The 15,868-nt window shown below is 37.6% G+C and overlaps 1 protein-coding gene across 1 annotated transcript; it reads right to left on the reverse strand.

Annotated features, from left to right (window-relative positions):
• Positions 1-697: 697 nt before the first annotated feature.
• On the reverse strand, positions 698-11,297 carry LOC148851571 (Transducin/WD40 repeat-like superfamily protein). Its single transcript, XM_088946214.1, has 9 exons — positions 10,954-11,297; positions 10,357-10,663; positions 6,953-7,055; positions 4,643-4,750; positions 4,437-4,546; positions 4,146-4,253; positions 4,018-4,063; positions 3,733-3,864; positions 698-1,245 (listed from the first exon to the last, which is right to left on the reverse strand). Exons 2-9 carry the CDS (start codon positions 10,563-10,565, stop codon positions 1,162-1,164), a joined length of 900 nt encoding a protein of 299 aa, XP_088802340.1. The 5' UTR covers positions 10,566-10,663; positions 10,954-11,297; the 3' UTR covers positions 698-1,161.
• Positions 11,298-15,868: the final 4,571 nt, after the last annotated feature.

Below are 15,868 nucleotides of genomic sequence, written 5' to 3' on the forward strand. Positions count from 1 at the left end.
ACTTAAGGCTGTGTTTGGCTTGGAGGAAAAAGTAGGGAAACCTTTACAAACCTTGTATAGGTTTCCCTACCGTTTCCCTTCCTTTCCCTACCTTTTCCTTCAAACCAAACATAGCCTAAAATTTGGCAAAACAATATGCAACACTTTATTGGCTTGCCCACATCTCGGATTTGTTTTGATCATGTAATTCTAACCAATTGTCTTCCATAAATAGCCTACCTGTACACCAAACTTACAAACAGCACAGCAGTGAACCAATGATCCAGCAACCAACAAGTCTACAAGTTTGAACTAGAAGATCTACATTATTTTTGAAGCTGAATGAATGTCTACATGGTACATTGCCAAGAGTAAAATCATAAGTGGTTTAGGACCCCAGATATCAAACAACTGCAATAATCCATCAAAGTTCAAGTTTAATTACCTGCACGTTAATTCAACAAGTTGTTATCCCATTGCCATTTATAAATAGATGTGTCAGGAGACCGCCCCTCGTTCTCAGTTTGGCCAAATCTCTCATTTGGATCAAATGCAAGGACTGGCCAGCATGGACCACAGGCAGGGATGATCTCCATGGTAATTAAAAAGTTACCAATGAACCAGGTCCAATGTGAACACATTAGCACCACGGAAAGAATAGCGCCAACCCACAGGTAAGGAGCAGATTTGAACTAAGAAAAAATGCAAAACCAAGTGCTGATGTGCGACTCCTCGAAGAAATACCATTTATCATCCAACATTGCCTTGTTACTAAGAAAGTGTAGAAACAAAAACAGGACGGTACAAATATCATTACTATCAGGGGCAGAAGAGCGGAGATCAAAGCAAATAGTATTTGTGGTTCAGAGATGAAGAGAAAAGAAATAATTCAAAACTGTCTTCTTTCTTTCTTTAAGAGTTGGAAGCCTTAAGGCTTTCATCCTTGTGTCACCTATGACTTTCAATGATAGACGGCCAAAATGGATGATCTTCCTTCACCAAGCATATAGATTTTGGCATGTGCTTAGTGCTAAGAAAAACATTCACTTTTCTGTCTCTTGCTTGCATCCACAAGTATCAGCCATGATATTGATAGTCAAAATGGATCAGCTTCCTACACCAAACACATTCACTTTTCTGTTTTCTGGGAGAAAGGGAGGCAGAGAAGTTATTTGCTTCAGCTCATGTTTTCCACACTCGAATTGTGCCATCAACAGAAGATGTTATCATGCAGTTGTCCTTTGGGTGATAGCTTACACTTGTTACCTGCCAAGAATGACATCAAATCCTTATTTTTCTCTATTTTTCATCAAAGGAAAATCATAGACAATACATTGAAGCATCACAAATTTAAATTTAATTTCATTCTGATTAAAACAAATGTTAATAGGAATATAGGAGAAATGGAGATGTCAAAGAAATCACTTTCGCAAAAGAAAAAGTTGAGGGACTCAAATAATAGGTGCAACTATTAGATCCCTGTTTGGAAAGTGGACAATGGACTTTGTGATCTTCCAATTATCAAATAATATCAGTGTTGTCTGACAAGAGAGTACAAAAGAATGTGTCTACGGGCTTCAACACAAATGTGATGCAAGGACACATGATTTATTCCAGAATTCCCATTGGCCTAAGGGCCCAAAAGTGATCTTGGGAAATCTATTATTAAACTTTCCAATATTAGTTTGGGGAGTATTACTACTTCCTTCTAAAATTCTGTGTGATAGGTATACGAGTCCCATATCATACTGTCTTCTCATAGTACCTTGTAGATTAGATTTTAGTTTTAGTTGATTTAAGAGCACGTCCATGGAGCTGCTAGTTTTTTTGATAGCAAGAGGAAAAGGAAAATTTTATCAACTAGAAGAACAATTACAAACTACCCTTAGCTGAGAACTAACTTCCAACCTTAACACAGCAATTACATACATCAACAAGGATAACAATGTTAACATGATACAATCCCCTTCATCTCAAGTGGTAGTCAAAGATGCGACATAAAAGAAGTCCTTCAAATATATCTGAATTTGAATATGACAAGTAACCAGTCCATCATTATTGACCTATCAGTCACCGGTCTTCTGGTATCCCTACTCTTACCTTTAGACTGTTTGGTTTGAAGGAAAAGGTAGGGAAAGGAATGAAAACCTGTACAAACCTTGTTTGGGTATCCATACCTTTCCCTACCTTTTCCTTCAAACCAAACACAGCCTTAAATATTCTTTGTTTCCTTTCTTTTCAAATGCCCCGACAAATTTCAAAAAGGAATTGAGGAGCAGAAAATCTTTAATTTTTCAAAACTAACACCTCCCTGTTTTGAAGCACTTGAAATTTTAAGTTTCCTGTAGCCTGAATTTTAGAGGCCAAAAAGTTATCAGTATAACCTACTATAGGTGTCACTAGATTAGCTTCCAATTACCTATCTAGCAAGCCCAAGATCTTGAAAATTCAATCTGAATAGGAAAGTTCTGGCAAATTTGTTGGTAATGTTTTAAGTTTGTGATGGATTTGATGTTCTACAAGGTCTACTCTAATTAGGAAGTTTTTAGGTAATTTCAATGGTAACACAGTTTTTTGCAAGTAAGAAAATCATGTTTAGAGTCCATGTAGATGAAGAAGAAAAACAAAAAACAAATGTAGAAGTAGAAGCTAATGAGACCTGGAAGTGGAAAGTGATCAGAAGCATGCCTATCCAGATCCCAAATTACTGTGGTAGCTACACATTGAATAAGGATCTGGGTAATAGACTCCCTATTTTATACATGTATTAAAAGTACGAAAATAATATATGCATCATAAAAGTATAGAAAGACATACTGTTATTTTATCTTCTTTAAAGAGCATTGCATGTTGTGGTTATGCAATGACAAACACCTCAGAGGCTCTGACTTGGTAGGTGCCAATGGGACAGATACCTTAATAAGAATCCAGGTTATAGGCAATTGCCTTGAGAAAAAGTTAGGAAAGAGTACCACTAGGGTTAAGAGTCCATGTATATGGAAATTTTCCATTAGCTCATCAAGATGAGAAGAGTCATCACACATGAACTGGCCTTTCTACAAATATTGAAAATCCATAAAGATCCATTGAAAGACAGGGTGAGGATATTGGAAACCAAGAAATCTAGCCAACAAAGGTCAAAATGGGATGTGAAACATAAGCAAATGGAGAATCCAATCACAACAAGCCATTCCAAGTTCAAATTCAACAGACCTAAAGCCTCAATGTTACGGAAGACATCCCATGTTTCATGGAAAATGGTACAAGTGCCAGAACGTGATAAAGGTACAAGGTCTTGGACTCAACAAGCCTGTAAAAATAGGATTTGGGGGTTTGGCTGCTATATTTTCAAGTTGTATTGTTCAATGACATATCTTTTACGTTATATAAATAATGGGATTATTGTTGAGACAGAGAAAAAGATTGTATATAGTAATTTAGATGCAGAAATCAGTGCAAACAACACTAAATAAATAAAGATTTTCTTGAAGGTGACTAAGTAAAGATTAATTATATTAAATTATCAAGTGCTTAAAATTTACCATTTCATGTCCAAATTTTATCCCAAGAATTTGAGATCATTTAATCACATATTACAGATGTGGCAAAGAGAAGAGTCCCCTCAAGTGTTGTGTTGGTGTCAGTGTCCAACATGAGTATAGTGCTCATTTAGAAGTTTTGATGTTCACTGAAAACTATAAAGTGACATCCTCTTTAATAAATGCTGTAAAGTGCTAAAGTAGAAAACTTCACCACCGAGGAGTGAGCCCGAAAGCTTGACACTACAGATGCATCCACAAGATCCCAAAAGAAAATGAAGCCATCCTCAGATCCACCAGTTACATGGGCATCAGTGTTGGTAAGGCAACAATCCAACTTGTAAGACTGTCATTTTAAGAGAAACCAAATGTCATACATAAAAGAATCCAAAATTCCATTTACCCCACATAGACACACCACCCAGAAGGATGGGATAAGTGAGGGGAAATGGTTTACATAATAGATGAATCAATTAAAACTAAAACTGTGGCATCAAACCTTGCAAATATGACCCTTATATTCTTGCAGTAGTTCCCCAGTAGTCCTGCCATAATCAACATCCATTTAAATTGACAAATGGAATATAAATGGCATCTATTTTAAGTAAAAGAACTGCAATAAACTACCTGTCCAAAAGACGTAGAGTAGAGTCTAAACAACTAGCCAATATGCAGTTACCATCATTTGACATTGAAATGCAATTGACAGGTTGCCCCAAGTCATCAGATATTTCTCTAATAAAATAGTGAAAAGGATATATTAGAAGTGTCGTCAAATTCATTTAAAAATCAGAGAAGTATCAATCTTTTAGAAGGAAAATATAACAGTACAAAACAACAGATAACAAGCTTCTGGAGAAACTAAGTGTGGCATTTCAACTCAACAGGGAAACTGAATTCACTGTTGGTCTTACATACCTACCAATACGAATGTCAAATGTTCGAACAGTTCCATCAACACTCCCAGCAAGTATTTCACTTTTTGTCAAACAAATAGACATTACACTGTCCAAGAATGTATCAATGATCTGTAAATGAACCATGGCAAAAGTCAGTTAATGAGAAAAAAATGAGTGCTATCATCTCAAGTTCTGACCATCAAATTGCCAAAACATTAAATTAACCTGAATTGGTTCAGTGCTATGAGATCTACAGTCCCAAGTGCGTACAGAACGGTCATACCCAGCTGATACTACCACAGAAGCATACTCATTGAATTTCACAGCATTTACCTAAAATAAGTGAAATAAAAAAAAAAGAAAAAAGTCAAATTACTAATTTTCACTGATAATACATAACTATAGCTATATGTGTGTTTATGTGAGTGTGTCTACTTTTTTGAGTAAATAATTGAATTTTTTTTATTCAGTGGGAAGACGCTGCAGATATGAGCACAATAGTCAATAGAGCTTACTTTCTCATTGGACTAGACTTTGCAGTATAAGCTAAGCTGTTTAGCCCACACAAAGACATGCTAGTATCAACTTAAGACACCCATAATTGGGTTTGATGAACCCTATGTTTGGGATTAATCATTAAAGTGCTTCTACAGCTTCTCAGTTTGGAAACCTTCTTCATGTTTCAATGGCAAATAGTAATTAAAAGGAAGTGCTTCATAGAACCAAGAACATTTTTTGTCCAGAAGCAGAAGACTAAAGAAATCTCCTTCTGGCTTTTGGTTCCTGAGAAGCAGAAATTTACGTCATCTTCATAAATTTTAATTTTGAAATCCTTCATAAGCCTGCCATTATCTTCTAATCATTCTAATAATTTCCTTCAGAGTTCAGAGATTAATACATCTCCAAACCCTTTTTATATTCAAGTCTACATTTTACATAAATAACTGATAGCACCCTCATTATGGGGAAAGTGCTACCCTATTTCAGTGTTCCCATGAGGTTCTTCACCAGAAGCATTTCCATTCTCAAGATCAATCCCAAACACCAAAAAATTTATACTTGGAATGGCTCTCTTTGAGCACCTCGAGTTGATTCTTAGTTGATTCAAGTTAGAGGTTGGCTGTTCAGTTTCTAAGGCTGGTATTGTATTAATTTGCTATGTACTTTGAAAATTAAACAATGATATAAAAAGAAAAGGGTAAAATACAAAAAACTCCCAAGTTTTCTGACAATCTTATAAATCTCCCCTGTGTTTTGATATGAACAGAATCCTCCTTATAGTTTTGAAAAATGGTGCATATACCTCCCTGTTATTAGTTTTTCTGGCTGAAAACCCTAACTTAATATATTAATTTTCTTAAAATACCAGATTTACCCTTGAAGTGGTAACTGAAGCAAACCACTCTCTTACCCCTGTTTTTTCCACTTCTCTGTCTCAATTGAGCTAACCAATCGTCACTCTTTTTTTCTCCATTTGCTCTGTTTTATTTATTTTTCACATTTTCTTAATTTCCCGTCTCTTTTATTCTTCTTCTCTCTCTCTCTCTCTCTCTCTCTCTCTCTCTCTCTCTTTCTTCTTCATTCTTTTTCTTTCTTATTTTTTCTTTTCATTTTCTGGTTTTTTTTTTCAGGTGACAGGCAAATAGGAACCACAGTCTAGAGACTTGGTGGAGATGCCTGTTAAATGGTTCCAAGCGATTCCTTTTACTATTTAAGTAATTTAACAGCCATTTCTCAGAACTATTTAATCTACCCAAAAAGCTTCAACCGTACTGAACTCATCTTTATAATGCGTTCATATGATGTGCATGATAGTACTCCAAGTGTTCAAAGAAATTCCTAACGCGATCTCAAATCATAAAACAGAAAAAAAAAAAATTCAAAGTTCTATTAAGCGTTAAGCGCCAACCTATTTCTCTCAATCTTACCTGGATTGTTTTATTAAATTTAACATGAACAAAGTCAAAGACATTGCCTTCCACACAGATTGATCCCCAAGAGCAAAAATCTTGACAAACTAGAGAAACCAAACATGGAATCTAAATTAAGATTATCAACTGCCTGTTAAAATCTTACTAAAACCTACGGGAATGTTGCCAGTGAATTTGTGGAGATGTTTTTGTTTCAACAAGAAGCTTGCTCTGTTCTTGTTGAACTTGACATAGAAGGATACGTCCCATAAAGAGGAGGATGATACTTGCTAGTATTTAAGGGTATTTTAGTAAATTCCTCTTCTAAGTTAATGGAACTTTAATGGAAGGGAGGTATTTATAGCTTTTTTCAAAACTATAGGGGATGATTCTGTTAAAATCAAAACATAGGGGAGGTTTATAAGATTGTCAGAAAACTCAGGAGAGGTTTTTATATTTTACCCAAAGGAAATTTACTGAAACAATCAATTTCAACTTTCAAGCATTTCCATTTTCTTCTTTTTTCCCTTTTGGTCCGGAAATTGCATTTGACAGCACAAAATCAAGTTGAACCATTTGATGAAATGAAGGAAATTTTGTAGACTAGAAATTCCTGATGACCAACCTCACTATCATGGCCTCGGAATTTTCGAATCACACGACCAGTTGATACATCCCAATAAAAGACCTGTCTGTCGCCACCACAAGAACATAGCTTGGAGTTGTCCCTATAAAAAGTGTACATGTTAGTCATTGGCCAATGATTGAATCCTAAATGCACAAAAAGCAAAATTTTGATAACAAATAAAGTTATTCAGGTTCTTGTTATAAATTCGGAAGCCTGAATTAGCAAATACTCGTTACCATGTTTTAGTAAATGAAAAAGGGAAAGGAGGAAGTTCCAACATAACTCAACTCAACAAAGGCTTATCCAACTAGGCCAGCAGTATTGGTAATAACAATTTTAGCAGAGGCAAATAAGAAATCATACTCTATTTATATATCAAAACAGGTCTATGCAGAGGCAAATAAGAAATCATCCCCCTCCTTCTCTCTATCAACCTCTGTTAATCATCCAATCCCTCTATATTAGATTTTCTTTTTAAAAGATTCTGATCTCATGATCTCAACCAGACCTTGTCTCTTTTCTTAATCAAGGCTGCTGTTCTTGTGGTTTAATTATTTAATGATTTAACTTGCAGTTTAACTGTTTACAATTAATTGATAACTTCATAATAATTTGGAAACAGCCCCTCTGTATGTGCAAGGGTAAGGCTGCATACATCTGTCCCTCCCTAGACCCCACATTGGCGGGAGGCTTGTGTACTAGGCAGCCCTTTAGACATGGTTTAAAGTAAGGTTCAAAGTATCGGAAATGCTAAAGTGTATCGGAAAGATCCCACATAAGGGTATTCTCTAATAAGGCTATAACTACAAAATATAGGCTTAACAATTATTTAATGAAACATTTTCTATAATTGTTTAAAGAATTATTTATTTCTTATTCAAACAATTATTTTATTTTTAATTACAAAAAATTATAACAAAAATTAAAAAATAAAATGTAACAAAAAATAATTTTATGGATGTGGTAGATCATCCATATATTTACATGGTAAATATTATGGTTAGATCACACCAAAAATTAGAAAAAAAATAAATATTACAAAAAATAAAAATAAATATTTTACAATAAATTTCAATAGATCTATGAATTAAAAATTGGAAAATTTATTTTAAAATTACAAAAATTTTAAAAATAAATATTTTAGAAGTTTTAATAGATCTATGGATATGGTACATCACTCATAGATCTATGACACAATTATTCTTCATGGGAAAATTACACAAAAAATAATAATATATATATAAGCATTTCCAAGCATTATAAAAAAACACAAATGTTGTAACATACCATTGAATAAATTGAAAAAAGTATTTATTTTTGTAAAAAGTTGAAAAAAACCTAAAAAATCTCGAGTTTTGGAGGTTTTTTTTAAGATTTTACACTCCAAAAATGTGTTGGGATAATTTGGTGAGTTTAGGAGAGAGAGAAGGCTTTTGGAGAGAGATAAAAGCCTTTTTTCTCTAAAATTTTTAATTCGATTTCTGCATATAGGAAATCGTACTGTATCAGCTGATACACCCCGATACGGTTATGATATGGTCCTGATATGCCCCGATACAGTCACAATACGAGGTCAGCATGATGAAAAAACATGATACAAATAATTTTGTAGCATTTCCCGTGCTGACCCCTTAAAGATACGATACGTATTGGCTGATACGGGCCGATATGTAGTGGAATTTTGAACCTTGGTTTAAAGTATCAATACACCTGATACACATGAACATGCATATCGGGTGTTTCACTACTTTATAACTTTGTTAATTCAAGTATTCTTTTTTTTTTCAAAATTGCATCAGGGGGTCGGTTTTAAGCATGCCTACCCCTAAAAATAGTCAAAGTCCAAAACACCCCTTATTTGGGGTTTTGAACAGCTCCCGGTATGATACGATACACCTGATACAGGGCGTATCGTATCGAAATTTTGAACCTTGCCTTTAGATAACTTCATAATAGTTAGTTATGCTTAAATAATAAAACATATCTATTTTAATCAACTTGTCTTGCTAGGCACCTAGACCAAAATGCATTGGCAAAACGGCAAAACCTAAGAGCCTCCAGTCATCTCTGTTTGGCAAACCTCATTGGGAGGTGCAATATTGGTCAATGGGGCATGAAACTTGGTGGTTGCACTAGCAGTGACCAAAAGGAAAAAACATCTCAGTTCCATGAAAGATTTATTGATTGCATTAATACTTTTGGTAGAAAATGTATCTTACATAGATGCATCATGCATCACAAAACAACAACTAAATGGTTGATTGGATGCTGAACATGTCAAACCTGTCAATATGCAACACTACAACCCTAGTATTAACGCCTCCAAAAGCAGGCTAAAACTATTAGTTTGATTACAACACAGACATATTCACAGTAAGGAGATTAATAAAAGAAGTCATTGTTTAGACCTTATGACCTTTCTACATATGCATGTTCTTGGTTTTAGGGAGTTTGTTGCATCCAAAGAGTGCTTCACAGAAATCCTTGGAGATAGGTATAAATAAAAATAGTTTTTCTTATGAGAATTTATTCATCTGTCTGAATATGAGAAAGCATGGAACAGAATTTCAACACACAGATTGATAAAGGATGAATCATAATAGTATGATTTACAAGACATTTGCAGTGGATAACATACTTTTTCTTCATTGATATAAAAAGAGAGATTCTATTAGAGTTAGATGATGAGAGTAAAGGATATATACAAGAAACTAGTGGAAGATGACAGCAAATGCAGCCACACCACAAGGAAACAAAAAATAAGAAATAAGCTGGGATAGAACCAAAGAGAGACTATGGTGCAACCACATGGTAATAGAAGACCTGCAATACAACTCTGCTCCAGTTGTGCGTGCCACCCCTCAAATAGAATCAACAATGGAATTAGCCAATATTTCCTTCCATTGGATCAAACTATTAAACCTGAAAGCGAATAATTCAAGCTTCCAAATGTCATGAAAGAAAATCTACCTAAGAGATCCTCTTGCATCATTGCATGACAGATTCAAAAGATGACTAAATAAGAGTTGCCTTCCACAACAAACCTTTTAAATTCAGAGGTTGTAACCTCTGATAACCATAAAGGCTTAAGCCCTGCCAATTGTTGTATATATGATAGACTATATAGTTCAGCTGCTATTATTGCACGATTTTGCACTTAGAGCCAAGGCCAAAAAAAAAAAAAAAAACTGATGTTTCAGTAATATGAAATAGATTGCACATCATGAATAACAACGTCCATGAAAATGCATAGCACATTAGATTCTGCTACCTTGCACATTGAATTCAATCATTTTATTAAGAAAAAATTTAACCAATCAAATAAGTAATGATCGATGCTAGTTAAGAGAGTGAATCAAAGAGATAGATTTCTACAGTGAAGGAAGGAAAAGAGACATTACGGGGTGACATGGACATCCCGGACTTCTCTGCCATGGGACTTGTAGGTTTTAATGTGAATACCCCGGTGAGGATTCCAAAGGCGGATAGTGCGATCTTTGCCGCAGCTCAGGCAGTAATTACCGTCTCCGTTAAACCGAGCGGCTAGGACGGCCCCCTCATGCCCTCGTAGCACATTGGCTTCCTTCCTCGGAAGGTCACTTGCGCTCATCTCTTTCCTTCCTCCGTCAGATCCTTGCAGAGTCCAGCTACTTAGGCTGGGAAACTAGCACTCGCCATGGCAACTTTTCATTTCACTGGCAAGTCAATCTATATTGGAAGAAAAGGGAAACGATTAGCATAATTACGTCTAGCGAGTCCGTCCTTCTGGTACTTTATCTTCCAGTATGTTCTTGGAATGCGAGATGAGAAATCGAAGTTCATGAGAAACATGGATAAATAAGAGAATCCAGCAAACTAGCGAGTTGGAGAAGATTGAAATGTTTTATTGAAATAAGAAGAAAATATAACATAGAATAAAATGCAAGAAACTTGACATGTTTAGAGTCTGATTTTTTCTAGGGTTTAACTGCCTGATGAATAGAAAAATGATTGTGTACCTTGGGAATTCGGATGGTTTCTGGCATTTGTGATTTATATTTGCTAGCATTCCTCAATTTGCTTTGCAGTCATTGTACCGTGCTCGACTGCTTGCGAGAAAGTTGAACGGAAAAAATGGCCAATTCCAGATATCAAAGTGAGAGCTCGACTTTCGCGGTTCTCGATTTACAGCTTACAAAACCCCGATAAAGAGAAGAAAGGACGAGACACGAGAGATCAAAAGCGGAAGGCATCAAATGATATTAACCGTTCGATCTATTTAAAATTCCTCTGTGATCGAAATCATCCAATCAAATAGGATCTTGAACAATTGACAAAATGACAAATGGACCAAGCTTTCATTGGACAGGTCGCTGCGCTCCTTGAACATTTAAATATTGGTAAATTTCTTAAACTATTTCTACTGTTAATTAACAAACAGTACCCTATTTAATTATTGTCTTATAATACCTTTAAATTTTCTGACAATTTACTAGCTTTATCCCTTCCGCTATCATTCGTTAATTTTCCGTTAAAATCCGTGTGATACTATGTAACTTTTAAAATTTTAAAACCCAATATTACCCTCATTTCTTTCCTCTAGACCGGCGGCCTCTAACCTCTCTCTTCCCTCCATCTTTCTCTTTCTTCATGTTCTCCTTCTTCAAATTTGCCATCGTTATTTTAGGTTTTACAAACCTGTTCTCCACAGTCTCTCTCCTCACAAGAATGTTGAGGACGATGTCTCTTTCACTTGTAGGTCCCAGATCTTCTACTGGAACACAAAACATAGTTGTGAGTTACAAATCTGGGAGGGGGACGGAGGAAGACACGAAACATAGTCCCAGATCTTCTCCTTTTTTAAAGTCGTCTGACCATCGGGGGAGGAGAGGAAGAGAGGAGAAATCTTGTCAACGAAAAAATTAGGGAGTTACAGATCTGGGAGGGGGACGGAGGAAGAAGAAAATAGGGAGAGCGAAGAGGAGAAAGGGGTGTCGGTGCCCTCTTCGAATGCGAGTCAAGAAGCAACGGTGGGAGTTGTAGATCTGGGAGGGGGCGGAGGAAGAAGAAGAAAATAGGGAGAACGAAGAGGAGAGAGAGAGAGAGAGGCGTTGTTGGAGAGGGCCCCATGATGAAACAGGGGCGAGAGGGAGAGAGAATGAATGGGACAGGGAGAGAGAGAATGAACGGAACTTGTTACCGCACTTGTCGTAGTTGCTGGCGTTGTAGGCTACATTGGTGTAGCTCCCGTGGCAGCAGAGCTCTACAAATTCACACTTGTGCCCGCACCGCCCACAGTTGTTCCGGTCTCCAAGATCATTGTGGAAATGTGTCTTGTAGCACTGAAGAAGCCCGGTCCGTTGTTTACCAATACCCCATTACAGATGTTGTTCATAGAGACGTCACAGTGTGCACCATTCCTGATTCTGGCGAGGAACCGTCTTCCAGCGAGGGTGTTGGTGAAGGGGTTGTCCACCACATAGTCTTCACCGTCTTCTATGTCCTGGGAGAAAACGATGTGGGTGTGTAGGATCAGAACCAAAACAAGGATTACAGTTACAAAGAGGATGGTGGGGAGCTTGAAGAAAGTGGTGACCATTCTCTCTCAAGGGAAGGCGTCCATGAGAGTGAAGAGGGCAAGAGACGAACTGGGTATTCGAGAATGCGGCTATCTGATAAAATTAATATTCCATGATCAGAGATTAAGAGAAATTTCCATTGATCAGCCTCCTTATTGCTTGACCATGAAGTAGCCGGATGATTGTCGCGATCTCCTTTTTCCGCGCGAAACGCATAATTTGAGACTCAACTCATAGACTATAGAATTGTTAAGGAAAGGCTGAGCCTCGAGGACAAGTTAAGTTAAAAACAGGGATAAAAATGTAATTTCACATGGGGGGTTAAAAGGCAATTTAGTCAATTAGCTAAACCATGTATGGGGTATGGCGCCTGAACTTTAATTTGCGACAAAAACCCCTCTAACTTTACGTTGCAACAAATATCCTATTAAACTTCCTCTTTTTTTTTGCCATTCTCTCTTAAAATTCTCCAAGTTGAATCAAGAGAAATGTTGACGGAAGCAAACAGCATGTCGCGGTCTTAATTCGGTAATGCCGCAACAGCAGGGTGAGCCTTAGTTGCTACAACAACCCAATCAGTGCAGATAGCTCTCCCATGATCATGTCTCCATGGAATCAGGCTTCTCCTCTTGCCAAGTCCCCATGGCCCAGATCCTCTCCTGTTAGTCCCTTCGATGAGAATTTCCCTCCCAACGGTCTAATCGGATCCCTCGTCCGCGAAGGCCACAATCTCTGGTCGCTACCGATGACTTACTCTATACTGTATCAGGCAGCAGGAACATCTGCGTCTGGAAAAGGCAGAAGGAATTCTCTTGCTTCATATCTACCAGTGGATTAGTTAAATCCATTATAATCTCCGGCGATAAGATTTTTACCAGTCACCAGGACGGTAAGATTCGAGTTTGGGTGTAGAGATGTCGTCGAGATAATGTAGAGGTTTCAGGTTGCCAATAGAAGTTGGCAACTCCACGATAACACTGTTGCTCAAATCCAACGCACGTAAGAATTGGAGTTTGTTAAACAGATTGGGTGGGACTTGCCTGATGTTGCTCGGTCCATGGCCATAACTAAGCAATAGAAGTGTCTCTAAATTTTCCGCTTTGTAGAAGACTTCAAAGATGGACAGATCAATTTTGTCATTGCGAGCCATCATCTTCACAAATCCCATGCCTGTAGCTCGTATGTTCTATTGTTGATGATGGACTTATTGACCATCTAAACCCGTTAGTTTTAAAATGAAATGGGAACCTAGAAGATCCCACTAATCTACTCAGAGATATGGAAGAAGCTATTATGTAGATAGCCTGATTTGAGTCGATACTGCTTTAGAGATAGGCAAGGATTCCGGTTAATACCTTCAGCTATCGTGTCGTGTTCTGTATTTCTGCAGTGATGTTAAGCTACAAAATCAATGATTTATCCAAGAAATGGGAGTGGCCGCTTGATCCACAATGAGATGCTATCAGTGGCTAGTAGAACCAACTACATCATCATTCGATCAAATTAAATGGACTTCAGCTCACTCAACCCCAACAACTCCGACAAAATTGTCGGGATATCGGTGAATTGTCTTGCTCCCATAAGCTTGTTCCTCATCTGCAGTCATACTATCATCTATATTTTTCTGTTTCTATCTGAAACTTTGTTGGGAAAGTGGCGGAAGCGAGTGGAGCTTCGGGGAACCTAGTTTTCTATAGGGCAACATACTGGAGGTGCTGTCACCAGCATTGCTGGCATTGGTATCCCCATCGATCTCGTGGGAGTTAACAAGAGTACCCAGATACAGAGTTAGTTGCAAATACGTCGCTAACCTTTTGGTGGGTATCGGTGGGAGCGACCGAAGATGGGCATCGATTGATCTGGATGTCTTGCCGTCGGATGAATTCGTCATTTATGAGATACAAAAGGACAACGAAACTATAAATGAAAGCAAGGGCGAGGAGAGAGAGGATAACGGTGATGATGATGAGGAAGCAGAGAGAAGAAAGACGAATGAGAGGGGAGCGGAGGAAAGCCAATGAACAATGTAAAGTATAAAAAAATATATAGTTGGGGCATTTAGAAAATTTTAAAGGGTAAATTACAAAGACCCCATACTATACGCTTAGTGACAAAGTTCCGTTGTAATTTTTCTTGCGATAAAGACCCCCTGAAATTTAGCCGTTAGATAAAGACCCCTTCACCGTTAAGTCAGATGATGAAAAGCATTAAATTAACAAAATACCCCACTAAACTTTTTTTATTTTATTTTTCTTGTCATTTTTCTCTTAAAACATATTTAACGTAGGAAATGGATATCTGGTCTGCAGAGTTTGTTTGTTTTGATTGCTGGTTATCTTCCTTCCATGATCCAAATATCATGGTACAAGAAGATTTACAAGGGTGAGTTCTGGTGCCCTTGCTGGTTCACCCCGGAGATTTCTCGTCTTCTTGACACAAACCGCTTGACCAAAATAACTATTCCAAAAATCACGGAGAATCACTAGCTTAAGAAGGGATTCAAGCACATTAAATTCTACAAAATTTGGTGGAAAAAGAGCGAGTACCTTGATGTCAGGAATCACATAGGCTATGTTGGACAGGAAAGCCAATTGCGAGAGGAGTTTCTGATCAGACAATGGAACTCGAACTAACAACCTTGAAAAGGATTCTTGATCGAAAATGGTTCCCTCTTCTTCATCTTCAGGGTCGTAATCAACCACACAACCACCTTCACCTTCATCTTCATTTCCTGTTGCTTGTTCTTTCCGTTGTCAGTTCCTCCCATGACTTCGAAGCTCTAAAAGGCGCTCCACCCAATTCGCTCTCTTCTTTTTCTTCAGGTTCCTCCTCTCCTTCGTGGGTATTGTCCGAGTAGTTGACCACCCTCATTTGCTTGTCCATATCGGGATCAAAAAGAGGCGATCGGACTGAACCTGAGAGCTAGAAAGGGAAGATGCTAGTGGAACGACTTTTCTTTAGTTTGGGTTCGAGCGAAGCAGCACAGATGCAGTTTAGCGAGTAGCGGAGCTGAGGGTCGGACTTTGATCTTCGGAGACCAGATGGGTCGCACAGGTCTTTGCCAGAATGGGACCGCTAAAGACTGTTATGTTCTCTGGGAATGTCTTTTGTCGTGCTGCCGATCGGAGAACCGGAAATGCTGATTGAATTGCACGCCATAGTTGGTCTCGGTTGGTTCGCTTTCGACTTTTGCTCCACTCTGTCAGCGCCTGAGAAACCGAGCTTGGACCTTTACCGAAGAAAACTCTCTCTTTCTCTGGGAGTCATGGACTGGTTATTATTGAATGTCGGATCCATTGGACTTGGAGGAGTTTTTGGAACCAACACATCGGATGGTAAGTTGGTAACGACAATT

The sequence above is a fragment of the Nelumbo lutea genome, chromosome 5 (assembly GCF_056320005.1).
Source record: "Nelumbo lutea isolate HS-2025 chromosome 5, American lotus-T2T, whole genome shotgun sequence".
NCBI lineage: Eukaryota > Viridiplantae > Streptophyta > Magnoliopsida > Proteales > Nelumbonaceae > Nelumbo > Nelumbo lutea.